The sequence below is a fragment of the Leuresthes tenuis genome, unplaced genomic scaffold (genome assembly GCF_036924035.1).
Source record: "Leuresthes tenuis unplaced genomic scaffold, fLeuTen1.0.hap1 SCAF_15, whole genome shotgun sequence".
In the NCBI taxonomy this organism is placed as follows: domain Eukaryota; kingdom Metazoa; phylum Chordata; class Actinopteri; order Atheriniformes; family Atherinopsidae; genus Leuresthes; species Leuresthes tenuis.
In genome coordinates, this window is record NW_027325369.1 from 31179091 (window position 1) to 31206378 (window position 27288).

The following is a 27288-nucleotide window of genomic DNA, read 5'->3' on the forward strand; positions in this document are numbered from 1 at the left end:
GCCTCTCATGCTGTAATGTATTTTCCAGCCTCATATCTCAGAGAATTGCTCATCTCCTCTCACCAAGAAAGCCTCCACATTGTAGCCGACGCCGTACATCGCTCTGGACAAAGGTAATTCACTCCCAGACACAGCGAAAGCAAACAATTTCACAATTTACTGGGCGACAAAAGGAGCCAAAACGTTCCTTTTTATGGATTTCTGAGCGCAGACGGAGATCGACCTCGTATTCTGAGCATGAGTTTACGTTTCGTTTGCAAGCTGAGCCGCAGACCGAGGAGATTACCCGAGCTGGAGAGGTTTTTCACACCGCTCTGCAGGTCCTGAAGAGTAAAATAAAACACAAGTACAACAGAAATGTCACAGCATCCGGTAGGTTGGCTTTCTTTCTTTAAAGATGAGGTCAAACGGGTCCCATTTCACTGGACTTATGGATGAATGTTGGTCAAACACATCTATTCACTGAATAGTGTTCAAACTGTCTTTACTAGAGCTGCTGTCATGGGAAGACGTGGAGCTGCTTTCAGAGCTTTCTCAGTGTCCCACTGGACCACATGCACACATCTGTGAGCACCTTCATCACAGCAGATACCGCACCATATCAGGAGGCTGCAACAACCGGTAGGTGAATGGCTTTTTTTAGTCAGAAAACGGGAAGAAAAAGGTAAAATCACGACTCTTTTAAGGCTAAAAATACCTGATCTGCACATCTGGAAGAGAAGTGTGAGCCCCATCTGACTCGGTGTCGTCCAAAAGCTTTGATTGGTTCAGTTCAAAGAGAAGAAACTAATATTTAGATTTATATATTGATCAAAACATGGTGATTCGGTCATGGACAAACGCACCTTTCACAAAACCACAACTGCATTGATATTAAGATATAAATCAAACTGATACTGTATAAGGTTAATAAAGAGGCTTCAAAGCTGTAATTAAACTGAATAAAAATCATCTGATAATTCAGTTAATGTGCTCATCCTGCTATAAAAGTGTCTCTTTTCTATTCTAACCCCTTAAAATCCAAAACATGGTCCAAAAGAAGCTGAAAATAGGACTCGACAGCCAACAAAAACCTTTATTTGTCAACTTTTGCATGAAATAGAAACATAAAATAAGAATTAATTCAGAGGTTTAACCTTCAGCTTTTATTGTAAATTGTGAAAATTGGAAATAACGACAAACCTGATGTGATGTGAGGACGTTTAAAGGTAAAAAATGTTAAAAAAGGAGCCATATTCTCCTCCAGATTGGATATTAAGAAATCCATCTCATGTCTTGTTTGAGCTTTATCATCATTTTTCAGATGAAATTCAAACTATTTGATGGGCTCAAACATAATTTGCACACAAATGTCAGATATCTATAAATGAAAAGCTTCGCTGAATTGGGCGCTGCTTTTACAGACCTCATCACAGCTTGTGTTTTAATCAGTTTGGTGATAAATGTGTGCAGTACTTCTGTAACTCCTGATGTCACCTCAGTCCACATCAGCTGAGGAAGACGGCGAGAAGCTAGAAAAAGTAGAGCTGGAGACCCGGCTGCAGGTCCTGAGACAATAAATATGAAATATTTACACAAAAACAGCTCTATAATGGGATTTAGTGAGTTTTTTCTTACAATCACAGGGACTTTTTATTGAGATTCTGCTCGAATGGATCGATTTTAACTGAAGTCCCCTTGTGGGATACAAGTGGGTGTTTCTGATTATCTTGTTGCTGTCCTGCTGTAAAAACCTGCATCCTGGATGCTTTTTTAACACAAGAGCAGCCAAACGCCTGCCTGCAGCTTAGGAAAGGCCTGAAGACGCCACAGATACCGATGTGAGGGGATCTGTGGGGAGCAAAGATCTGCAAAGATCCACAGGACCCAAAGGATCAATGACTAATGTCCCAGTTTCAGACCCTCCAGGATGTTTTTCTTCATTTCCTGACAGGTTTTAGCTTTTTTTCGGCGGCACAAAGCGGACCGACTCCTTATTAGGCGTGTGGTCATTATGTTGACTGCTGATTGGTCATTTCAGTGCTGCAGGATCGGTGCTGACAAAACGTTTATTTTACCACCACCGGGATCGTCATGACAACATGACAACTGATGTACTGCTCAAAGAGTCCAGTTATCATGTAAATGCTGTAAATCTGGAGAGTTTGTGTGGAAGACGACTCCAGTTCAGTTCAATAATACTTTATTAATCCCAGAAGGGAAATTATTATTATTATTATTATTAAAACATCAGCTGTTGTTACAGATAGATAATAAAATAAGATATAAATCAGTTAACAAACATGTAGAAAGTTGAAGTTTGGCAGAGAGGAAGGTAGAAACCTTCAGAGGTCTCCATCAGTGGGTTGGGCTGTTGTTTCTGTAGCTTAGCAACAACTCAGCTGATGATGTCACACACAGCGTCAGCAGGTAACTCTCAGCAGACAACATGGACAGAAACTCACAGCCAGCAGTTCAACATCTGGGCTGCAGAGACGCTCCAGGATTCCACCATCTGTTGTTAACCAGCTCTGTGATCCTCCTCCTTTACTGTTAGCGCTCTGTCTGCAGTCTCTGTCTGCCCGGATAGTCTTAAAGCTGAGCAGAGAGCTGTTAGAGTTGTTCCTGCAGCCAGGTCCAGGATTCCACCATCTGTTGTTAACCAGCTCTGTGATCCTCCTCCTTTACTGTTAGCGCTCTGTCTGCAGTCTCTGTCTGCCCGGATAGTCTTAAAGCTGAGCAGAGAGCTGTTAGAGCTGTTCCTGCAGCCAGGTCTCTGCCTGATATTCCTGCTGTGTCCTCATCAGGGCATTTTATCCACCAGAGATCTCACATTTCCCCTGATGATCAGGGGAAGAAATGCTTTAAACTTCCTCCTCCTTTTTTTTTAAGCCATTTTGTCATGACTCTGCATCCTGGACGTCTCCTCTTGAACTCATCTTGAATTTGGGATCTTATGATGCGTAACCATGGTGATTACAGATGTAAACAACTATCAGAAGAGAAATCAGCTCAGAAATCTGTATTTTCACAGAAAAAAGCTCAGAAGAAGATCTAAAGAAAGACACAACATGTCCAGAGCTGCTATTCTGGAATAAGAGCTGAAAACAAAGAAAAATTAACATAAAAGTGACTTATGGCCTCTGGCTTCCTCCCACTGTCCAAAAACATGCATTCGAATAGAGCTGTACCTTATCAATACTGATTATTTTATGAATGAATGCATTATAGAGTTTGAGTTGACCGACATGGAGCTCTGTTTGAGTCCAAGTTTATTCATTAATATTAAAGGTTTTATCCCTCTGATTGTTTCTTTGATTAATTTATTGGTTTGCAAAACTAATAAGAAGAAAGAAAGAAGCGCAAACAACAATTCAACCCCCCAAAATTGAGACAATTACAAAGAAGAAGCAGTGAATTCAGACATGTGGGAGGCAGGAACTATGAAATATTTGTCAGCCGTCAGATGTGAGCTCATGTGTGCAGCAGCAGCTTCTGACAAGGGAAGCAGAAAGTGGGGAACACAGAGGTTTTGTATCTCGTTCTGCTGCACTGATTGCAATTTTTTCCTTTATAAACTGCCAGTTGTGAGTCAGACAATGTGATCGGATTCCAGAGGTAAATCTGTGGTGGTGTGGATTAAGAGCACACAGTGTAAAGTCTCTGTTTATGTGGAATTAATGGAGAATAGACATGTTGAGCATTCGGGCTCCTCAGTCTGCCCTCCTACCTTTTGGCTGGTGAGACAGTCAGTGGGGGTCTGCACATGTTCTGTACTTAACTAGTTCCTTTTTTCTTTAATTTTATTATTACTAATTATCATATGTTCCTGTTTTTGTCTCTTGTACGTTCAGTTAATCTGTAACTTTGTGTTCTGCTGCTGCCTAAAACAGGTCTCTCTTGCAAATGAGACCCTGGGTCTCAATGAGATTTTACCTGAATAAATAAAGGTTAATAAAAAAGGTTTTTTACTCTTTAACCCAAAGAAGGCAGACTTTGCTTTTTGCACTGCAGTATTTTCAGACACACTTCCTGATTCCTTTTTTTTTTGTCAGGCAACATCCTCGCTGGGGAGCAGCCAACACCGCCTTGGTCAGATGGCTTCCAGCTGAATATGAAGATGGGGAGGGAGAACCCAAGGGCTGGAAGCGAGAACGGCTCCATAATGGATTCCTTCTTCCTCCGGTAATCTACAGAACGCCTGTCCGACGGGCACAAAAGTCCCGGCTGGAGAAATTACAGCAGGAGTACATTCTGCTTCTTTCTCGAACCTGTTTGGAAGCAGATAAAGTCCACAGTGATTCAGGGAGAGGCAGCGTGAGATGTTACAGATTACAGCTGCATTTGAATATTGCTGCCTGTGCTTTAACATTCTCTCACGGTCTCCAGTCACGCGGACAAACATTATTTATTTCAAACAGCAGCAGATGAAACTGTTCTGCTGATTCTCGCCTGGATTCTTCTGTCCTAATTTATGCGCTCATTACCCAGTGAGGTCCATAAGTGGAAGAACTCGTTAAATATGCATCGGTTGTCTCCAGCCTGAAGTTTACCTCCACACATGAGAGCTATAATGTAGTGTTTTAGATAATCAGTCATCTCTGATCCTCTCTGTCCTCACTGCTGAGTAAATAAGATCCTGGACACTTAATGTGCCGCAGAAATAACAACAAACACTTTGTTTAGCTTCTTCTATTTCTAACATGAGCTGAAGAATTAAAGAATTACTCAGAAAATGTCTTTCTTTCAGCTGTAAAAGTCACCCAAAATAAACTCTGTCAACAGCCTCGAAGGGTCAGCAGGGAAATAATCCGGAGCTCCTGCAAATGGAGAGACGACGCCTACTCCCAGCTGCTGGTGGAGTGGGGCCAGTACATCGATCACGACATCACCTTCACTCCTCAGAGCACCGGCCGAGCTGCTTTTTGGACAAACACGGACTGTCACACCACCTGTGAAAACGTGCATCCGTGCTTTCCCATCGAGGTAACCTGGTTGGTCTCATTTTTAGCTGTTTTGTTAGAGATTAAGAGGATTAAAACCACTCATATCTGTTTTATGAGGGGTTTTCAGTTCTAAATACTGCTGATCGATGAAGCTCCAGGCATTTCAAACCCTGGAAAAGGGCGCCGTATACCTCAGGTTTGGGCTTTTTGCTGTCGCCTTTCCAATGGACTGACAAATAAAGGCCACAAGTGACCAAAAACCCTGAATCCACAGTTTTATTTGGTAGAGTAAAAGAATAAATGAATAACAATTTTATCCTAACAGATGAACCTTTTGGCTTGTAAACTGTACTTGTCAATGTTCTTTTTTTCCTGGTCAAGTAGAGGAAAAGAAAAGAAAAAGGAACAACTTCGTCACCATTTATTTTACAGTCTGAATATGCAGAAGAGTCGTGATAAAAGAGAATTCTTGCTTAGCTTAAAGGAGGAAATAATGGGACAAGATGCAAACAAAGTGCAAACAAAATTGGTATCAATCCCCCAAAAGCTTCTAAATGTGTTTGATTTAAGGAGGGAATCGAACCCTCGGCCAAGTAGCTTCGCTCAGGAAACCAACAGATTGCATCTAAACTTCTCTCTGATCCGATCCCCCGTCCTGAGCTGCAAAAAACTCCCTTTTAACAGGAAGAAACCTCCATCAGAACCAGAACCAGGAAGGGTCCATCTGCCTGGACCAGCTGGGGCTGAGAGGACAGGAAAGAGGGGACAACAAGCAGCGTAACACCAGGCCAGAGATACCTGCTGAGAGGACAGGAAAGAGGGGACAACAAGCAGCGTAACACCAGGCCAGAGATACCTGCTGAGAGGACAGGAAAGAGGGGACAACAAGCAGCGTAACACCAGGCCAGAGATACCTGCTGAGAGAGAGAAACACAAGTTAATGACAGCAATGATGTCATATGTACATGGAGGGAGGAGAGGTGCATCATGGGAGCTCCCCCAGCAGGCTGGGCCTATAGCAGCAGAACTATGGGATGTTTCAGGCTCACCTGAGCTATAAGCTTTATCAGAAAGGAAAGTTTCAGCCTGATCTTAAAGGTTTTCAGGTGGAAAAACACCATAACGCCATTCAAAGGATACCCGTTGGAACAGGGAAACACAAGTTAAATGTTGTCTGCTCAATTAAAGGTGAACAAGCGGATACCTTGAAGAGATGTAAAGTAATCTTCTTTCATTGTCACTGTCCTCTTCACAGACTGAGGATTCGCTCTGCATGCCTTTCCATCGCTCCACACCAGACTGCCATATTAGTTTTGGGTCCAGTCTCCAACAAGCTGTGCAGAGACAGCAGCTGAACGCCATCAGCTCTTACATCGACGCTTCGCTGGTGTATGGCCACACTCCACAGCTGCAGAGCTTCCTCCGCGACCTCTCCGGCCTCAATGGAAAGCTTGCTGTCAACGATCAATTCAAAGATCCAAAGAGAAGGGCGTATCTTCCTTTCGTGGCCAAAAAGCCGTCGTTGTGCCGCACGGATCCACAGGGCGAAAGAGTGGAGTGCTTCAGTGCTGGAGACAGTCGGGTCAACGAGGGCCTGCCCCTGATAGCTTTGCATACGCTTTGGCTCCGTGAGCACAACCGAATTGCAGAAACACTGAAGCACATCAACGGTCACTGGAGCCCTGAGACGATATACCAAGAAACCCGCAAGATTATTGGTGCCCTGCATCAGGTAAGTGACCTGAGGCCTATGCATGAAATGATGCTCATTCATGCATTAACCCACAAACAACCCACATGTAAAAGAGAAAAAGCTGTGGTTTAGAGCTTCTACTTCACTGACACCAGCTGTTCAGACAAGGGACAAAAATAGGTGACCCTGAATGCATCTCCAGTTTGGTTCATGACTGTTGATGAGAAAGCATTGTCTACTAGCATCTGCTGCTAACTTACAGCTAATTGCTAACTTACAGCTAACTGCTAACTTACAGCTAACTTACAGCTAACTTACAGCTGACTGCTAACTTACAGCTAACTTACAGCTAACTGCTAACTTACAGCTAACTTACAGCTAACTTACAGCTAACTTACAGCTAACTGCTAACTTATAGCTAACTGCTAACTTACAGCTGACTGCTAATTTACAGCTAACTGCTAACTTACAGCTAAATGCTAACTTACAGCTAACTTACAGCTAACAGCTAACTGCTAACTTACAGCTAACTGCTAACTTACAGCTAACTGCTAACTTACAGCTGACTGCTAACTTACAGCTAACTTACAGCTGACTGCTAACTTACAGCTAACTTACAGCTAACTGCTAACTTACAGCTAACTGCTAACTCACAGCTAACTGCTAACTTACAGCAAACTGCTAAACTGTTCCCTCTGGGATCAATACAGTAACTATCTGTATTTATATATAGAGCTGAGTGTTTCTGGTGTGACTGCAGGAACAGCTTCATTCTGTCTGTGTTACTGCATTAAATCACTCAGCAGGTGTCCAGGTGTTGATGACAGCTAACGTAGGTAAACGCACCTTAACTCTCCACAGTGTGTCCTCAGCCAACGTATAAACACAAGAATGGTGATTTAGCCCATTTACTAATGTTTATTAATGTCAAACAGAGGAAAGACTAGAGGCACCGTGCCTAAACCAACAGGTAGTTTGACCAAAGTCTGTCTCATACACCTCAATTAGACCTAAAAAATGGTCAAATTGTTAATCGGAGCGTAATATGTCACCTTTAAGTTATTTTAGATGAAGAGTAGCAACAGTTTAACCAATGTTAAACAAGCTCTTTCAGGATAGTGAGATACTTTTTAACATTAATCTCTAATTTTATCACATCTGTCACTGACTGAATCCCTCCATTTGTATCAATGAGAGACGGTGGCTTGTATAAATGCTGACAAATGATGAGAAATTTAAGTCAAGGCCAAAGCCATTAGAATCATGAAATCAGTTATTTTGTACCGAACAATCTGGATGTGCCATTCAAATGAACTATTACTGCTGAATGCTCTTGGTTAACATGAAAGGCACTTCTGTATGATGGGAAAAAGCCAAAGTGATGTGCTTTAAGGGCTCTGTTGAGGGAAACCAATGATGCCTGAGGGGAAACAAACTAATCTAGCATTTATGAGTGCGGTGGTTTAAATAGACATCTAGAGAACGACTATGACATTAACTGGTGTGCAGGAAGGTGACAGTTTAAAACCAGACAGGAGATTATTTCTATTGTGAGCTGAGTCGTGACTCTGGGTCACTGCAGGGCTGTGACTGGAGTTGTTTTGGTACAGTAATACTAGCAGGATAGAAAAACAACAGTTTGATCAAAAGAGAGGTCCATTCTAGTCTTAGAAATCCTAGGAACTGCACCTGCAGAGCAGTATTTTAAGAAAACGAGCACTTGAGGGTTATATGAATTGATGACATCTTTCAGATAAGCTGGAGCTTGGCCATTAGGGGCTTTGTCAGCAATAAGAGGGATGATTGAATTCTGATATAAATTTTGGAGTCAATGGGGCTTACATTGGTGGTAGCAGTCAGTACTCTGGCTGCAGCGTTTTGTGGACATTAATTGGACAAACAGCTGAAATGGCCTTACAGTCGAGTCTGAATGGGATGAACGCAGTTTTTCCAACACTGATTTGGAAAATAAAGCTCCTGATTATGGCTATATTCCTTAGATTGGAAGAAAGAGACTTTAGGAACCTGGTTAAAGTGGAAAATCTAGACAAATCCAGGTCAAAAGTAAGGTTCCTCACAGTAGAACTGGAAGCAGTGGCGATACCATTCAGGGAAACTGTTTTTAGGGCCAAAGGACCTCAGTTTTGTCTAAATTCAAAAGTTGAAACTCACAGGTTATCTACTGAAGGCGTTTGTTACCAAGACAAGTCTATAACTCGTTTCCTCCGGTTTTCAGCATATGAATGGAAATGTATGTTGTGTTTCCCAACATTACAATACAGGTCCCGGATCAGAACCCTGTGGGACCCCATAACTAACTACATACATAAATAAACTAGAATCTCTGATAAATGACTTAAAACAGTCCAAAGAGGTACAGTAGATCCTGATGGTATATTCAAGCCTTTGTTGTAAAATACTGTAATAAGTAAGTAAGTCAAATGCAGCACTGAGGACCTTTACATAACCGTTCAATTTGATCTACAACTTGGTTGTTTGAGCCAAGTATATCAACTCAGAATAACATCTTTTTCTCACTTATAAAGTCTAACTGCATGAACTTCCATTTACGTTTTCATTTTCATATCGTATGCTTCTCAACAGCCATTTATCGTGGAATTATAGAAGGTTAGATTTAAGATTTTCTTCTTTTTTTTAATCCATTAATGCTACCGATCTAAATCCAGGATGTTTAAAGTCATGGAACAAACATGATGTCGCCATGAGAACAGCAATGAAACCAAAAACACGAACAGATTCAAGAAAACAGAATCAACTAAATGAAGGACAAGACTGTTTGCCTCCCAGAAACAAAACCTATGGATTGTTTTGCTCATGCAGGCTGTAACGATTAATTTTTAATCGCATTTTTTTGCACAGTTAACTCACGATTAATCGCTATTTAAAAAAAATATACATATAAAAATATATAGTTAGAATCAAATAAACAAAGAAAAAATGTCTATCTTTTATTTATTTTTTCAAATTAAAAGCGCATTGTTGACCCGCTTGACATGTCTATTTAAAAAACACATAATATGCCACAACAATGTGGTCTTAAAACTGAAAAGGTAGTGGACAACAAACAAAACAGGGCCTAACGACTGTTAAATTGAAAAACTGCAGTCATTAGACACATCAGATTCTGAACTCTGAACTCTTACTAACTTTTCTCCTATTTTTTAAGCTGGTTGCTAAGGCCGTGTTTAACTGCGATCAAAAAATTTAATCTCTTTAATTAATCGCATTACTGAGTACTTGTTAGTCCCTGTTGAAGGAATTTGAAGGTCAAAAAGACAATAGTGGAACAATTCAAAGGTGCTGGAGTAACTGTCAGCAAAGAAAAGCTGAAGGGTTAAAAACAACAAAAGGATTTCAAGCAGATAAAAAGTGAAAGGTCTTGACATTTCTAAAATGTGACATTTCTAAAACTAAAAGTAGTGAAAGTTTACAATTACAAGTTGCTGAAGTCCTGGTTGAAGCAGTTTGAAGGTGAAAATAAAATAGTGGAAGAATTTAAACCTGTTGGCAAAAACTGCAGAAGTCTTAGTTGAAGAAGTTGAAAGGTTAAAAACAACAGAAAGATTTAAAGGATTTAAAATTTTCGTGGAAAAATGTGCAGTTAGTTATGTTAAATAATGCTAAAAATGTGAAATGTTAGTAGAAAGTCATTTGCTGCAGTTTCAAAAGGCCTGAAATGTATTTTTGAAAGGACCTGAAGTTGTATGAAGGCAGAAACGTACATGAAAGAGAAGAAAAATGCTAAACAAAAAGTGAATAAATTCAAAAAGAAGAGAAACACTATAGAAAAATTGTGAACATTTAGTAGAAATTAATTTGCTGAAGCTTCAAAAGGCCTGAAATGCATTATAATGTAACTGAAGACAACAAACAGAACAGGGCCTAATGACAGTTAAACTGCAGTCATTAGACACATCCGATTCTGAACTCTGAACTCTTACTGACTTTTCTCCTATTTATTAAGCTAGTTGCTAAGATGGTGTTTAACTGCGATCAAAAAATTTAATCTCTTGATTAATCGCATTGCGATTAACGCATTAACTATGACAGCCCGAGTTATAAGTGAAAGAACTGGTTTGCACCTGAGCATAAAACTGAAAGTGCTGAAGAGGACTTTGTGGGTTGTTAAAGGAAAGTTTTGAGAATGCTGCCAAATGGGTCGTTTTTAAGGGTATGAACCAAAGACCTTTTTTCATCCTTTTAATTGGAAGACTTGCTGCTTATAATCAATAATCGGGAAACAAAGAATAAAACACTGGAGCATTTCAAAGAGCACAAAATATATAATTATACAATAAAAATGACTTTCTTACATGTATATTAAAACGTAAAGATACCGTAACAAGCTGTAAACACGACTGTTGTACATTATTGGGTTTATGTCTGTTGACAAATCAAACTTAAATTAAATGCAAATTGACAATTTGAATTCATTCACAGAAAAATTGATGAGATGGAGTCAATAACTGAATATGAGCCGACTGATTCAAGGCTTTCAGGGCGCTCTGCAAGGAAAACCCTGAAATGTTAATCAGCTCTGTTTTCATAGCTGTCAAGACTCATCTTTGAAGCTTGGTTCAGCACTGAGTTATGAGACTGCAGCAGTGTGACGCTCCAACAACCAGCTCTGTGATTGGTTGATGGTTCTTCTGAAGCTCCACATCAGATCTGAAGCATTTCCTCTTTAATGTTTCAGCATTGTTCACTCCAAATGACCTAAATTAAACACAGTAGCAACAAAGGATGAATAAATCATTGTACAAGAAGCTCATGAAAAATTTCATTCTGCATTAACTAAGACAAAGCTGCCGCTCTGAGTTACGCGTGAACAGAGCACCGGGCGCTATGACGACTCAAAGGTCAAGAATGAACCAAGACTCGTGTAATTTAAGACATGTTGTCTTTATGGACAGATCAGGAGTTGTTTTAACAGTATGTAAAAGAACGATGACTCAAGCTTAGTAAGTTTTGTAAAGATAAATAATAAAAAGTGTCATTAAATGAGGAACTTTCACACAAAGGGGAGCTAAATAGATACGAGTTTTTCATGGCAACACCATAATAAATCCTCCTATTACCAGGATAAAGGGATTTATTAATAAAATGAAAAGTCTGTGCTGATTTGATTGATTCAGAACTCGTCAGACCCTGATGGTTCGATGTCTGTAAGAAGCAACCAGCTGTGAAACCCACAGCTTCACTGTCACTGCAAACTCTGATCTGGAAAAGATCACCTCAGTGGGGATGCTGCTGATGTTCAAACTGACTATAAGTGATATTTTCCTATCAACCACAGTTCATGTGATGAATTAAAAGAAGGCTGCGAAGTGTTTCTTAAGGCTGGTGCTATAGGCTATGTTGCTAATGGTTGTGATTCAGTAAAAGAAGTAGCTTCTCAACCCAAACCTTGAGGAGGAAAAACAACAGCTGAAGTAGACAACAGGAAAATGGAGAGAGCAAATCTGCAGGAATTATTTTAATCTCTGGAAAACTGAGAAGTAATTTTTTTGTGAGTAATTTTGTTTTATTTGTTATTGTTTGGCGGCTCAGACGAGACACAGCTGCAGGTTGTCTGAGTTACAGAACGGAACCGTTCAACTAGAAAGCTTCAGCTAACAAAGTAATGTGGGAACAATAATGTTCATCTTTCAGAAAGGAACAGCAGTAACTCCTTAGAAGTTGGTGCACGTCATCTTCATTAGCTAAGCTGTTAGCGTTAGCTGCTGCTAAAGGAAGAAATAAATCAGTAAATAAACCATGAGGAGTTATTTCTCAGATGCTTCCATTTCCCTGCTCTGAAGTTCAGGCTCTGAGAGTTGGAACTGATCCTCTTTGTGGCTCAGTTCCTTCAGTCCAGCGTTGAACTGGACCAAGTTGTTAAAACAGTGGGATGAAAAGTGTTTGCTGCACATTCACAGTCTTTAGCTAACTCTGCTGGAACATTAGCCTCAGATATAGTTTATCCACTGGGCTCTTATATCCTCTGAGGCTGCTGCTGGATGGAAGATGCATGCTCCTCAGTGCAGCTGACAGCAGAACATTTCCACCAGAAGCTGGCTTCATCCGTCCAGCAGGGTGGATGTGAGTGGGCGGGGCTTAGCAGAGGAGGCGGAGCCAACTTAAGGAGTGACGTAGTTTAGAAATGAAAATCAGAACTGCTTGTTAAATGAGGAACTTTCACACAAAGGGGAGCTAAATAGAGTTTTTCATGGCAACGCCATAATAAATCCTCCTATTACCAGGATAAAGGGATTTATTAATAAAATGTCACGTTGAACTTCCTTATGAAAATGCACCAAGTCTTGTGGACAGATGATTTAATGTGGAAGCTGCTGAAAATAAAGCCTGAGTAGTTTTACCTGCCTGGTCTGACTGCAGACTGAGCTGCCGCTTGTAGTTTTCAAACAAGACAAAAATAACACAAATCTTTGTGCTGACCCTGAAATATGCACGCAGTGTTATTCAGAAAGATGTTTTCATGTTAGGTAACCCCCTTTTTTCCTAATTAGCAGCCTAGAGTTAAATATCATACAGTGAGGATAAAAGGAATTTAAACAGAGCTGCTGGACGGGCTCATAATCGGGCCATATTCAGTCATAAAGGCTACAAAAACACAAGCTAAGTTGCTTGTAGATGCTACAATTTACTCAAAAGCACGTGCATTTATTCAAGAATAAATTAGTTTTCCATTACAAGCAGAATTAAGGAGCTTATCAAGCACCCAATGTCTCTCCATGCTGACAAAAACCAATCCGTGTTGGTTGTTTCCAGTTGCAGGTGCACATCTGGCAGCCACTTCACGGCTCCAGCTTCAAAACGCTTTCATCCGTCATTGTTTAATTTACATCACCTTTGACCTGGAAGGGCGCTTTTCTGGAGCCTAATTACGGGTGTAGCTTTCATTTTAATGTCAAGAATTACTGAGTGAAAACAGAATTCCACAAAACGCTGAGCGTGTGAGAGCTTGTTGTCTTTAGAACAGCTGCTGGACGAGTTTAGTTTGGTGGGGGGGGTGTTGAGATGCAACCATATGGAACAAAAACTACAGCAGTGAGCTGGCAGCTGCTAAAATCTGCATTTTTACTCACTGGGATAAGATAGCTGGATGATGTTTAACTTTAGAGACATTTCAGTGCTCACATCGAATATATTAAACAGCAGAAAAACTATATTTTATCTGTATTAAACTATAAATGAGTATTCTGAGTTGTTTAAACACTGCAGGACACCTTATTCACGGCTGATAAACGTTTATAATTAGTCATATTAGTCTTTATTCAGTTTAGGCAAACCGCCTCCCGGATGTTTATGGTGCATAAGGACCAGGGGAGATTCAGTCATTTTGAGCGATTATCCATCCAAAACTCCAAGATATTACCTTTAAAGCCTGTTATTTGCAGGCTAAAACTAACATGTGGTTTTATTATGACTCATATTCCAGCAGCAGTGCACAGTTATTGATGCTGTTTGTCCAGACTGAAGTGAAGAGCTAGTATCATTACGTTGTGTTCGTATTACAGCATCATATCTGGAGAATATAAGGAAAAGCTTTGGCCAAACTTGGTTTGATTAGAGCGTCTCGGCTCACTGCTGAACAGCTGCAGCTTCAGTCCAGAAACAATCATCAAGCAGATTAAGATCACTGAGAAAAGGAATAATTGGAGTTTGCTTGAATCTCCAAAAGCCCTGAAGTTGCTGGAAAAGACTTGGATACTCTCTGGTTTTTACCAACTTGTTTCGCATGTGAAACAATAAGAAATCTGCATTCCTATCTGTTCATAAATGTATCCTGTATGTGTTTATTCTGGGTCCTTGAAAGGGAAGTTTGGGAGTCATTTTAAATGTTATTCTCCGACCGTCTCACTTCCAAATGGAGAGTTTTTCACCAATTAAATGTGATGCAGCAGTCAGTATGTGATGAAATGGGTTTCTCTGGGTATTCTGTGAGCTGCAGAACAAGAAGAAACAACAAGAATTGTGTCTGTGAACACAAAGTGATGAAATTTACAGTTGGATTGGGTTGGAAAGTGTCTCGTTTGTGCTAAAACCTTCATAATAAAGAACAGAGTAGCTGTAAATTTGTTTTTACGTTGGTGGAGCTTCCACTGGTGGTAGAATAACCTTCTCACCTAGCAAAAAACCTGCTTTTATCACTCTTTTGTTGGAATAAAACCTCTTCAGCTCGTTCGCTTTCCACCTGCTGGAATCCAGAGGTGAGAACACTTGGTCGTCTTCAGCCTGGGTTTCACCTCTTGGCTGTAAATGGGTTGGTGGATCCCACTGGTGCAGGTTGTCTGAGGCTTATTAAACCTGAGGACGGACACCTGCAGCTCTTCATCAATCAGTTCATCTTATGAAGTTAGATGTTGGTCTTTGCTGCCGCTTTTGCTTCAAGAAGTTGAACAAAACTTCACACAAGAGGCAGCTGCATGTATGAGAGCTCAGTTCTGTATCTTAAACCAAAAGCGATCCATTTGAGCGACGTATTGAGATTCAGGTGTTGAACTGAGGCCTTTATAAATAGTGATGAGGACAGATGAAATCCGCTGCAGTGAACCATGAGGGAACAAAAGTCCAATAATACCAACAGACTCATCTCTGCAGGATCTCTGCAGGGACCCCAAGAAGCTGACTCTAAACTCATTTACAAGAATATAATCATTTCCACCATTTGTTTTGAAGTTAATGTACATTTGGACCCTGCAAAGTGATGCTCCCTGTCCATCTTTGACCTCCAGATCATAACCCTGAGAGATTACGTTCCAAAGATAATTGGCCCGGAGTGGTTTGAACGTTACATTGGACCCTACAGGGGATACGATCCAGCTGTGGACGCCTCAGCTTCCAATGTGTTTGCCACAGCTGCCTTCAGGTTCGGCCACGGCACCATCTCCCCAATCCTCAGCAGGCTGAACGAGAGCTTCCAGGAGCACGAGCGCTTCCCCCACCTGAGACTTCACACGTCTTTCTTCAGTCCTTGGAGGATAGTCAAAGAAGGTCAGTGCATTTTTTCTTTGAAAGCTGTCTTGTAGAACTAATAAAATATCCTGCAAACGCATCATAAAAACACAGCAGGGAGGGGAATCTGCTCTATATGGGTCAGCTACGGGGTCCATAATCTGTCTTGTTGTAAGAACTGGTTGCATGTGATGCACATGAGCAGGACTGCTGACATATTTTTATCTGCAGCGTGTGAAATCCGGCCCCAAAATGTCATGAATCATACATGACCCACTCACAGGAGACTCATTAGAAAAGGTGTAATAACACATCTTAAAGGCTGCAGTTACCTTTTCCTTTCATCATTAACTATTTATTATTTACACATGTAGCCATAATATCTGTCATACACGGAGGATACATTTTTAAAAGACTGTCTGGAGTGGACAAATTAAAGGAAAACTCCAGGATTTGTCATCCTGGTCAAACCGTTTATTCACTGCGATGATGTTCTGCAGAACCTGCTTCATACGGGTTGAAATATTCCAGTAAAAGAGCCCATAAAGTGTTCGTTTTCAGGCTTCAGGGGCCACAACTTAAACGGTTAATAAATCAGTTAAAGAAGTCTGCAGCAGTACAGTCATATGTCTCGTATTAATATTAGCTTTTGGATCTATGAAGTCTGAAGAAGAAAGAAATACTGCAGTGTGTAAATAAATATGTACACACACTCACCGGCCACTTTATTAGGAACACCTGTTCAATTACACAAACAGCGAATCAGCCACAGTCAATGCATTTAGGCATGGAGAGGTGGGAGTTCAAACCGAGCATCAGAACAGGGAAGAACGGGGATTTAAGGGACCTTGAACGTGGCGTGGTTGTTGCTGCCAGACGGGCTGGTCTGAGTATGTCAGAAACAGCTGATCTGCTGGGATTTTCACCCACAACCACCTCTCGGTTTACAGAGAATGGTCCGAAAAAGAGAGAATATCCAAAGGAGAATGGGCCGACTGGTTCCAGATGACAGGAAGGCAACAGGAACTCAAATAAGCGCTTGTTCCAACCAAAGAATGCAGATCTCTGAAGGCACAACACGTGGAACTCTGCAGAAGATGGGCTGCAGCAGCAGGAGACCACACCGGGAGCCGCTCCTGTCAGCTAACAGCAGGAAACTGAGGCTAAAGTTCACACAGGATCACCAGAACTGGACAAGAAGGTTGGAAAAACCCTGCCTGCTCTGACGAGTCTCAACTTCAGTCGAATTAGTGACGGAACGGACAAATTACATTTCCACAACTTCCGCTGATGGGTTAAAGTTAGCTGAAATTTAACCTTTTAACGCAGAATTAGCTTTTTCGTTAGCTGACCAGACGTCGCCGTTTTCGGTGACCTGTCCCCGGTCAAAGCTGTCCTCGAAAATGTCCCCGATTTAGACACTGAATGGGGGGGGAGGGGTAACACCAGTTATTACGGTAGCCTTTGAACGCATCACGAGAGAAGACGTACAGACGCAGCAGCGTCAACAACAACAATCTGGAGTCGGCAAAAAGGAAAGAAAAGGAGACCAACGGCCGCGATAAATGGTATGTTGTGTCTTAACTTATTTATTTTGTGTGAACTGGCAGGTTTTTTTGTTTGTTTTTTCACTTCCTACTTTGAAAATGTCCTTATTAGGCAAGATTAACGTTCTATAAATATGTCAATTTAACGCGTTAGCGGATATATGTCGATATATACGTGAAAATATACATATTTACAATGCTTACGAAGCTTAAAGTCATCATCTCCGTACAGAAATGGGACATTTGAATGAAGGGACCCAAACTGAGCAGGTTCTGTTCCCTCTGAACATTGATTAAGCTGATCTCCAGTAACACAGCTGCGTTACTTTTACAGAACCATGTATTGTCACGATAAACAGGACATTAATTCTGTTTGTTTGAATGAAATAAGGAGCAGAGAGTTCCACACCAGCCTGTTTTCTATCTGCATCAAACAAACAGTTTCATCCAGAAAAACAGTCAAACTGCAGCCCAAACAGAGAGTCCAGGGAATAAAAACCTGCATTATGATATTGTGTCTGTGTCCAGGTGGGATTGAACCAACAATGAGGGGCGTTATTGGGACCGCAGCGCCGGCCGTCACTGCGAACACGCTTCTGGTAGAGGAGATAACTGAGCGACTGGTGGTCCTCGATACGCAGCAGCACCTGGACCTGGCCTCCCTGAACCTGCAGAGAGGACGTGACCACGGGCTTCCAGGTAAGGTTACGAGTTACGAGTTGAGCCTTGTTAAATCACTGTGACAATCAAAGGTTTTAAGGATGAAAACCAGTTACTTAGTTTATATTTGTTCTTTGTCTTTCACTTTAAAACATGTGGCTTTAAAGGTCCTGAATACAGCAGCTTGGTGGCAAAAGACTGCAGCTGAAGTAACTCTGAGCTGCTTTCACACATGATCAATTGGTCAAATCTTTATTACAGACTCCAAGAAAAAGACATTAAATCACATACAGACACAGAAAAATGTACAAAGCTGAACAAATGGTGGGACCAGTGTCACATGGTACTGATCTGTACGTTAGATAGTCCCAAAATGATTCTGAGACACTGAGGTGACAAATAAATGTATGAATTGAATTTCTAAAAATAGTCTTAAAAGTGTTTATTCCTGCAGCAACAAAGATCTAACATGAACTGCACCACCTCGATAATAATGTACCTAACTGGAGTTGTGTGTCACAGACTATTCGTGCCCAAAGTAGGAGCTGAGTCCATGTTCTTGGTACAAAGTGGAGCTGGTTCACTCCACCAGGGCTGCCCCTCGTCACAGATCCTGTTCTGCAGGTGGAGTCGGGGGGAGGAGGGCGTCTGGTTTGGGAACCTCAGGGTTACAGCTCTGCTGTTTGCAGATGATGTGGTTCTGTTGGCTTCTTAACCTTCAGCGGCTCTGGGATGAGCCTCTGCCTCAGCTGGAGGAGTTTCAGCATCTCTGGACCTGGTTCTCAGTGATGGTGAGTTGGATCAGAGATGGACAGACGGATCGGGGCTTCGTCAGCAGTAATGAGGGCGCTGCTCCGGTCCGTTTGGTGAAGCTGAGCCGGAAGGAGAAGCTTTCAGGTTCCTGCTCCATCTTTGTTCCAACCCTCACCTGTGCTCACAGATCTGGGTTCTGACCCAAAGAAGGAGGTCGTGGATACAAGCGGCTGAAATGAGTTTCCTTCAGAGGGAGGCGGGGCTAAGCCTTAGAGAAAGGGGGAGGAGCTCCACCGTCGGGGGGAGGAGCTCCACCATCAAGAGGGAGGAGCTCCACCATCCGGGGGGAGGAGCTCCACCATCCATGGGAGGAGCTCCATCATCCGGGGGGAGGAGCTCCACCATCCGGGGGGAGGAGCTCCACCATCTGGGGGGAGGAGCTCGGAGTAGAGCCGCTGCTCCTCCACATAGAAAGGAGTCAGCTGAGGTGGTTCCTCTGGTTAGGATGCCTCCTGGGAGGAGGCCCCGGGTCAGAACCAGAACTCACTGGAGGGATTATATATCCCATCTGACCTGGGAACGCCTCAGGATCCAAAGGAGGAGCTGGAGAGGGATGTCTGGGTTTCCCTGCTGGACCTGTTGGCCCCACAACTCGGTTAAGAGGAAGATGATGGATTTAAATCTGATCTGTAACCGGAAAGTTTCCTTTAATGAATCATTTCATTATCAGTAGAACAGGAACTCTTAACGAATCATTCTCCCCAAAACTGGAGATGAAGTGAAAAAGCTTCAACGAATAACGTCTTCCAGCACAAGCAGCTGTGATGTCGAACCTTTCCCTTCAGTCCAGAAAAGGTCAAACTGAGGACTCATCGGCCATGTTTGGATCTAACTGTGCGACTGCGGCGTTCGGGAAACTAAAAACTTTGAAACAGAAAACACACAAAGGTGCAAACTTTAAACCGAATTATTTAAAAAACAAACAACTCAGAGGTTATAACTGTGACTTATTCTGATGAGCTTCCTCTTTTCTTTGAAATGACTGTTTTTCCTGACACCAGCAGCTGATAAGAAGGCATATCAACGTAAACAGCTGTGCATTATTCATCCAAGCCCTTACCGTCTGTTCCTGGCAGTGATCTTCTGAACGGTTTCAGTCCTTAAGTTATGACTCTAATTAATGCGGATAAAAGCTGCATCACTGTAGGTGCTCGATAAAGACAGAATAGGCTCTTTGTTTGTTATGACATCTACGGAGACGCACTTTGTGCTTCTTGTTTCTTTTGGCTTATTAAAACAAATTATGATAATGTTTGCTGCTCATTTGCAGTCATTGACAGGTTCACACACCTCTCCAACACATTGTTTTCCTTTTTATTTCTCACGGATAAACTTGGATGAACTCACGGAGTCTAAATGCTTTTTATCACAACAAAGGACAGGTGTTCCCGGACAATGAAGCTGTTCACTCTGAATTCCATTTATTCATTAGAAGTATTCAATAAGAATAAAGTGAGAAGGACGGGGCTAAATATTTGTGATGAAAATGTTAACAGCCATTTAAAGGTGCCATATTTTGTCCTTTTTAACAATTTAACAGTTTTCTGAGGTTTTATTAAGAAGTATGAGACAGACTTTGGTCAAAATGCCTGTTGGTTTAAGCACAGTGGCTCTCTGTCTGAGCCCTGTTTTAACACTTTTGGTGAGGTCAGCAGCTACAAAACCTGGACACCTGCTGAGTGATTTAATGCAGTAACACAGACAGAATGAACCTCCAGTCACACCAGAAACACTCCAACTATACATATAGATACAGATAGTTACTGTATTGATCCCAGAGGGAAACAGGTTAGCAGTTAGCTGTAAGTTAGCAGTTAGCTGTAAGTTAGCAGTTAGCTGTGAGTTAGCAGTTAGCTGTAAGTTAGCAGTTAGCTGTGAGTTAGCAGCAGATGCTAACAAACAATGCTTTCTCATCAACAGTAATGGACCAAGCCGGAGATGTGCACAGCGTAACTCGTAGTAATGCATGTGAACCGTTAATTACTGCGTTTAAACATTTTGGATATATTAACCTCATTAAACAATTGTACCTGGAGACCTCCATCTTTATCAGAAACATGCTGATAATGTAACGCTAACACAGCGAGAGTGAGGAGAGGACCGGTGTTGTGTTGGAAACACACCTTAAACACAGCTGCAGGTTGTCTGAGTTACAGAACGGAACCGTTCAGCTAGAAAGCTTCAGCTAACAAAGTAATGTGGGAACAATAATGTTCATCTTTCAGAAAGGAGCAGCAGTAACTCCTTAGAAGTTGGTGTACGTCATCTTCATTAGCTAAGCTGTTAGCGTTAGCTGCTGCTGAAGGAAGAAATAAATCAGTAAATAAACCATGAGGAGTTATTTCTCAGATGCTTCCATTTCCCTGCTCTGAAGTTCAGGCTCTGAGAGTTGGAACTGATCCTCTTTGTGGCTCAGTTCCTTCAGTCCAGCGTTGAACTGGACCAAGTTGTTAAAACAGTGGGATGAAAAGTGTTTGCTGCACATTCACAGTCTTTAGCTAACTCTGCTGGAACATTAGCCTCAGATATAGTTTATCCACTGGGCTCTTATATCCTCTGAGGCTGCTGCTGGATGGAAGATGCATGCTCCTCAGTGCAGCTGACAGCAGAACATTTCCACCAGAAGCTGGCTTCATCCGTCCAGCAGGGTGGATGTGAGTGGGCGGGGCTTAGCAGAGGAGGCGGGGCCAATTTGAGGAGTGACGTACTTTAGAAATAAAAATCAGAACTGCTCGTTAAATGAGGAACTTTCAAACGAACTGAACTAAAGATACCAGGGTTGTGTTTTTTGGGAGTTTTACACCTGCTTATATATGATATAAGCTCCCAGGAACAGGAAGAAGGGACTTTTACTGAATATGTCACCTGTAAAGACATTCATAAAGTCATCCTACTATCACCTTGAAACACAGCAAGTATTAAAGGATTTCTGTCTTGGCAAGTTGCAGCTGTTTTTATAGCTCTTGGAAAAAATCGCCCAGAAATCTGTAACTCATCCAGAGAGCTGCTGTCAGAGTTTCCACTTAAATCACAACACAGGCCTCCTGTGTGTCACAAAGCACCAAAGAGTCTCACATTTACTTGAATGTTATGGAGCATTCAGAGCTTTGGGTAATCTGAGTTCAACACTAAGCAGGTGACTCCAAACAACAAGCTTCCTGACACCCCGAGGTGTTAAAATCAGAGCTTCAAACATTCACATTTGCATAATTTTTCAAAGAGACTTCTTTTGAATATAACACCCTTTTATTTGCTCGTATTATCACCTTTTTTGTATTGTTTTTAATCTTTTTCTATCACTCTGACACAGTTTGAGCCCCCTTGTTTCTGAGTGGTGCTGGGATGAATAAACTATTCCAGTTCTCTCCCACAGCGAAGCCTGTAACTGCTTGTGTTTTACACTTCTTCATGAGAGGGAAAAGTTTTTCCAGGCTGCAGGGGGGGAAATGTGTGACACCCGATGTGACCTGAAGACTACTCATGTCCACATAAAAGATCTAATCGTGCTGACCTTGGAAGAAGCTTACAGGCTTCTGTAGCCCATCTCTGTTTGAAGCCTGATGCTGGTAATAACACCTGAATCTGTGGGTCAGGTGAACCTTGTGAGGGGTTTAAGTCTGAGACTCGTTTGCAGTGTTTATTGGAGAAAAATGATGCCATTAATGGGTTTTTTAGTATCAGATTTCTGAGGTGAATACATTCATATCATATGTGTGGTGTTTGGATCCTTCAGCTCTGAGGGTAGAAAATTGTAGGAATTACGGATGAAAACAGGTAAACATGGTTCAGTGGATAGAGACTAAAACTATCACAAGACTATTATTAGTCTGAACAAGTCATTCCTCACTTTAGGAGAAATCTGATCATCCTGTAGGGAACGGAGAGAAGAAAAGATGCTAATTGCTATTCCACTTTCTGTCTTTCGGTTTATTTACATAATACCAACAAATGTCATCTCACAGCACCTCAAAGAGTCCAATTCATTGTTATACAATCTAACAAATTCATTCAATTCCAAATCAGTAGGAAACCAAACTTCTCTCTGATCCAATCCCCCGTCCTGAGCTGCACGAGGCGACTGTGGAGAGGAAAAACTCCCTTTTAACAGGAAGAAACCTCCATCAGAACCAGAACCAGGAAGGAACCATCTGCCTGGACCAGCTGGGGCTGAGAGGACAGGAAAGAGGGGACAACAAGCAGCGTAACACCAGGCCAGAGATACCTGCTGAGAGAGAGAAACACAAGTTAATGACAGCGATGATGTCATATGTACATGGAGGGAGGAGAGGTGCATCATGGGAGCTCCCCCAGCAGGCTGGGCCTATAGCAGCAGAACTATGGGATGTTTCAGGCTCACCTGAGCCATCCCTAACTATCAGCTTTATCAGAAAGGAAAGTTTCAGCCTGATCTTAAAGGTAGAGAGGGTGTCTGCTTCCTGAAGCCAAACTGGCAGCTGGTTCCACAGAGAGGGGCCTGATAACTGAAGGCTCTGCCTCCCATTCTGCTTTTAGGGGCCTGATAACTGAAGGCTCTGCCTCCCATTCTGCTTTTAGGGGCCTGATAACTGAAGGCTCTGCCTCCCATTCTGCTTTTAGGGGCCTGATAACTGAAGGCTCTGCCTCCCATTCTGCTTTTAGGGGCCTGATAACTGAAGGCTCTGCCTCCCATTCTGCTTTTAGGGCCCTGATAACTGAAGGCTCTGCCTCCCATTCTGCTTTTAGGGGCCTGATAACTGAAGGCTCTGCCTCCCATTCTGCTTTTAGGGGCCTGATAACTGAAGGCTCTGCCTCCCATTCTGCTTTTAGGGGCCTGATAACTGAAGGCTCTGCCTCCCATTCTGCTTTTAGGGGCCTGATAACTGAAGGCTCTGCCTCCCATTCTGCTTTTAGGGGCCTGATAACTGAAGGCTCTGCCTCCCATTCTGCTTTTAGGGGCCTGATAACTGAAGGCTCTGCCTCCCATTCTGCTTTTAGGGGCCTGATAACTGAAGGCTCTGCCTCCCATTCTGCTTTTAGGGGCCTGATAACTGAAGGCTCTGCCTCCCATTCTGCTTTTAGGGGCCTGATAACTGAAGGCTCTGCCTCCCATTCTGCTTTTAGGGCCCTGATAACTGAAGGCTCTGCCTCCCATTCTGCTTTTAGGGGCCTGATAACTGAAGGCTCTGCCTCCCATTCTGCTTTTAGGGGCCTGATAACTGAAGGCTCTGCCTCCCATTCTGCTTTTAGGGGCCTGATAACTGAAGGCTCTGCCTCCCATTCTGCTTTTAGGGGCCTGATAACTGAAGGCTCTGCCTCCCATTCTGCTTTTAGGGGCCTGATAACTGAAGGCTCTGCCTCCCATTCTGCTTTTAGGGGCCTGATAACTGAAGGCTCTGCCTCCCATTCTGCTTTTAGGGGCCTGATAACTGAAGGCTCTGCCTCCCATTCTGCTTTTAGGGGCCTGATAACTGAAGGCTCTGCCTCCCATTCTGCTTTTAGGGGCCTGATAACTGAAGGCTCTGCCTCCCATTCTGCTTTTAGGGGCCTGATAACTGAAGGCTCTGCCTCCTATTCTGCTTTTAGGGGCCTGATAACTGAAGGCTCTGCCTCCCATTCTGCTTTTAGAAACTCTGGGAACCACAAGGAAACCTGCAGCCTGAGAGCAAAGTGCTCTGTTGGGGAAATATCCAACTGTGAGATCTTTAAGATGTGATGGAGCTCGGTCATTAAGAGCTTTATATGTGAGGATTTTTTGGTTTCATTCCTTGAAATGTGAATTAAATTGTGCTTAAATGACTTTTCAGGATACAATGAGTGGAGAGAATTCTGCGGACTGACCCGCGTTGTAACGTTGGATGATCTCACAGAGGTTGTGAGGGACTTCGGCGTCGCTGAGAAGATCCTAAAATTGTACCAACACGCCGACAATATCGATGTCTGGCTTGGAGGACTCGTTGAAAACTTCTCCCCGGGCTCAAGAACCGGTCCGCTCTTCGCCTGTTTGATCGGAAAGCAGATGAAAGCGCTCCGTGACGGTGACAGGTACCGTTTAGTTCAAAGGAGCCCGGGAACAGGCAGGCCTCAGCTGAATGGCTTTTATTTTGCAGGTTCTGGTGGGAGGCGGACGGTGTTTTCACGCAGCAACAGAAGGTCGAGCTTCTGAAAGGGTCCGTGTCTCGTCTCATCTGTGACAACAGCGACATACAGGAAGTCCCTGCTGATTCCTTCAGATTCAGGAGGTATCCTGCTGAGTATGTCAGCTGTAGCGAGACGCCATCGATAAATCTGGAGGCCTGGAGAGAAGAGAAGAGCCACGGTGAGCCTTGCCTTCTGTTAATTAAAGAAATCCTTCCTTTGACTTGTTTTGTTTCTACAACACATTCAAATGGAAAACTTTATCACTTAATTCCAGACTTGCAACAGTGCGGATCTCCAAGACGAATAAAGAATGGGGATTACGTATTATCCTCGAAATCTGGAAAGCTAACTGCTCTGTACTCCTGTTACCATGGTTTCAAATTAGAGGGTGCTGCTGAAACAGTTTGTGGGGGGAGTCAGTGGAGCGTGGAGCCCCCTCACTGTACAGGTAAGTGGATATTTTGGGCTGCAGTGTGAAGCAGTTTAACCCCAGTGAGGAATTGGTTGTGTTTGCTGCTTTATTTTGGGTCCGCAGTGAATGAAACGCTGGACTCTGAAACTCACTGAACAGGGTGGATCGTCCTTAGAGCCACTCAGACCTCCACCAGCAGGGCTTCTTCTGCTGATGGAGGTCTGAGTGGAGCTTTACCGCCACCTGCTGGTCAAACAGGCTCCAAATGGTTTCACCCATCAGGCGGTTTCTCAAGTCCATCCAGACTTTTCAGGTCAGGTGACTTTATTTGTTCCTGCAGGTGGATTTAATCTGCAGCCGGACAGAAAAGACACAACAACATAAAATCTACTAAAACATGTTGGAAATACCAACAAATGATAAAATGAATAAAATCATTTTCAGTTAATTACAGCAAATTAATAATCTTTTAAATGAAACGACATAAAACACCTTAAAAATGATGGAAGCAGCTGCTTTTGTACAGCTTTGTTCTGCTTTTTGGGGCCAAATGTTCAATGAAACTGACGAGGAAGGAATAAAACGCCGTATCAGCGCGAATGCTGAGCCCACTGAGCTGGTGTCCCTCGTCCTAAATGATGATTTCTGGACTCTGAGAACAAATGAAACGAACAGATACGAACACCAGTTCTTCTCCAGTCAAACACTGAAGCCAGAATCAGGATCTGCTTCTGACTGATGTTCCTTTTACAGATTTTCTGTTGTTTTTATGTGGATAAAATGACTGAAAAACATAAAAAAGAACATAAGTTGGACCAGTTTTGTACATAGTTGTGTTCATGAAGCCAGAAATGGATTAAAAAAGAGAAGAAAAATGTGGAAATGTGTTCAAAATCCAATGTTTGGTAGAAATTGTGGAATCCAAGGCACTGCCACCTTTCAGTGATGTCATCAGTGATGTCACCACATGCAAATTCGATGGTTAAATTTACAACCTTCATAAACTTTGGGTCCCACTCAGTGTTTTTCCCATTTATCCTTTTATCTCTGAGCAGTTTTTAAGCTGCAGCCTTCAGAAATCTGGTTAAAATGTGAAGTTTTCTTTAAATAAACCTTCAGATCTTAAAGGGTTAAAGTTTCCTTCAAAGCTGCAAACAAACAAAGTCTTTCAGGTTGTTCCCTTAAAGGTCGTTTTAGTGTAGATTGAGATTAAAAGCCCCGCCCTCTGCACATGCCAGGTGAGCAGAAACACCTGTTGTTATCCTTTAATGTCTGATTAATTCCTCCTGAACCATCTCTTTTACTTGGCTTTTAAAAAAATACAAATTCTCAGCATTACAGAATCTATTGTTCTTGAAATCTTCCTAATTTAGGTTTTACACTGAGTTGTCACATTAAACGGATCCATTTTGTGTGTTTTCATTGATCTAAAACGACCTTTTTCTTCCACAGATTCCTCCTCTAATTATTAACAATGCAGCAGATCCAGAAACCGTCACCACAACTTCTGTTTTTCTGTGTGATTCCTTTGATTTAAAGTCTCTTATTTCCAAAAATAAACCTTTAGAAAGACTTTTCTCTGACTGATCTCAGTAAGTCTTCCGTGACTTTGACTTTATTCTTTTTATTGACATTTTTAGCCAAGTTTTACTTTGTTTTTACTTTATTTTAGACCGAAAAAGTGTCGATCTGCTCCAACAGTTATGTTTAGTTTCTTTATAAAGACATTTGATTGTAATCTGGCCAAATGACTCATGTGTTTCCAGCTGTTGTTAAAAGCACAAAAAAGAATAAAGAAGTTCCTGAGAAAACGTTGCTCTACCGGTCTTACTTGTGTCATTTGAGAGCTGAATAACACCTGCAATCATGTGCCATCAGAGCACATTTTTAACTGACTCGACCTGTATTTAACATCAATAATAACTTCTTTATTTCAAGGAACATTCTTATTATTCTGTTTATTTTCCACAGAGTTTAGTTGAGAAGTCAAAGCCTTTTTCTCATCTCAAACGGATGAAATGTTGACATGAATCTGATGGCAGCAACACGTCTCGAATGTCTCAACATGAGCTCAGTGACCATGTTGTCCTTAAGGTTGAATCTGTGCCGTTCTCTTGGAGATTATCTTTGACGTGAGCAGTA

At 42.2% G+C, this 27288-nt stretch overlaps 1 protein-coding gene across 1 annotated transcript; it reads left to right on the forward strand.

Moving 5' to 3' along the window:
- On the forward strand, positions 1–26800 carry tpo (thyroid peroxidase). The gene is made up of 12 exons (XM_072365654.1): positions 1–113; positions 212–372; positions 492–621; positions 4035–4164; positions 4765–4965; positions 6181–6657; positions 15378–15636; positions 17673–17843; positions 24401–24638; positions 24704–24912; positions 25009–25182; positions 26599–26800. Exons 1-12 carry the CDS (start codon positions 16–18, stop codon positions 26616–26618), a joined length of 2268 nt encoding a protein of 755 aa, XP_072221755.1. The 5' UTR covers positions 1–15; the 3' UTR covers positions 26619–26800.
- Positions 26801–27288: the final 488 nt, after the last annotated feature.

What these genes read in the sequence shown, in the direction of transcription:
- tpo (XM_072365654.1), top strand. Translation starts at nt 16, where the DNA reads ATGTATTTTCCAGCCTCATATCTCAGAGAATTGCTCATCTCCTCTCAC. An exon ending in GAGAGAAGAGAAGAGCCACG is followed by an intron (nt 24,913 to 25,008) that starts GTGAGCCTTGCC and finishes ACTTAATTCCAG; the next exon opens with ACTTGCAACAGTGCGGATCT. An exon ending in GGAGCCCCCTCACTGTACAG is followed by an intron (nt 25,183 to 26,598) that starts GTAAGTGGATAT and finishes TTTCTTCCACAG; the next exon opens with ATTCCTCCTCTAATTATTAA.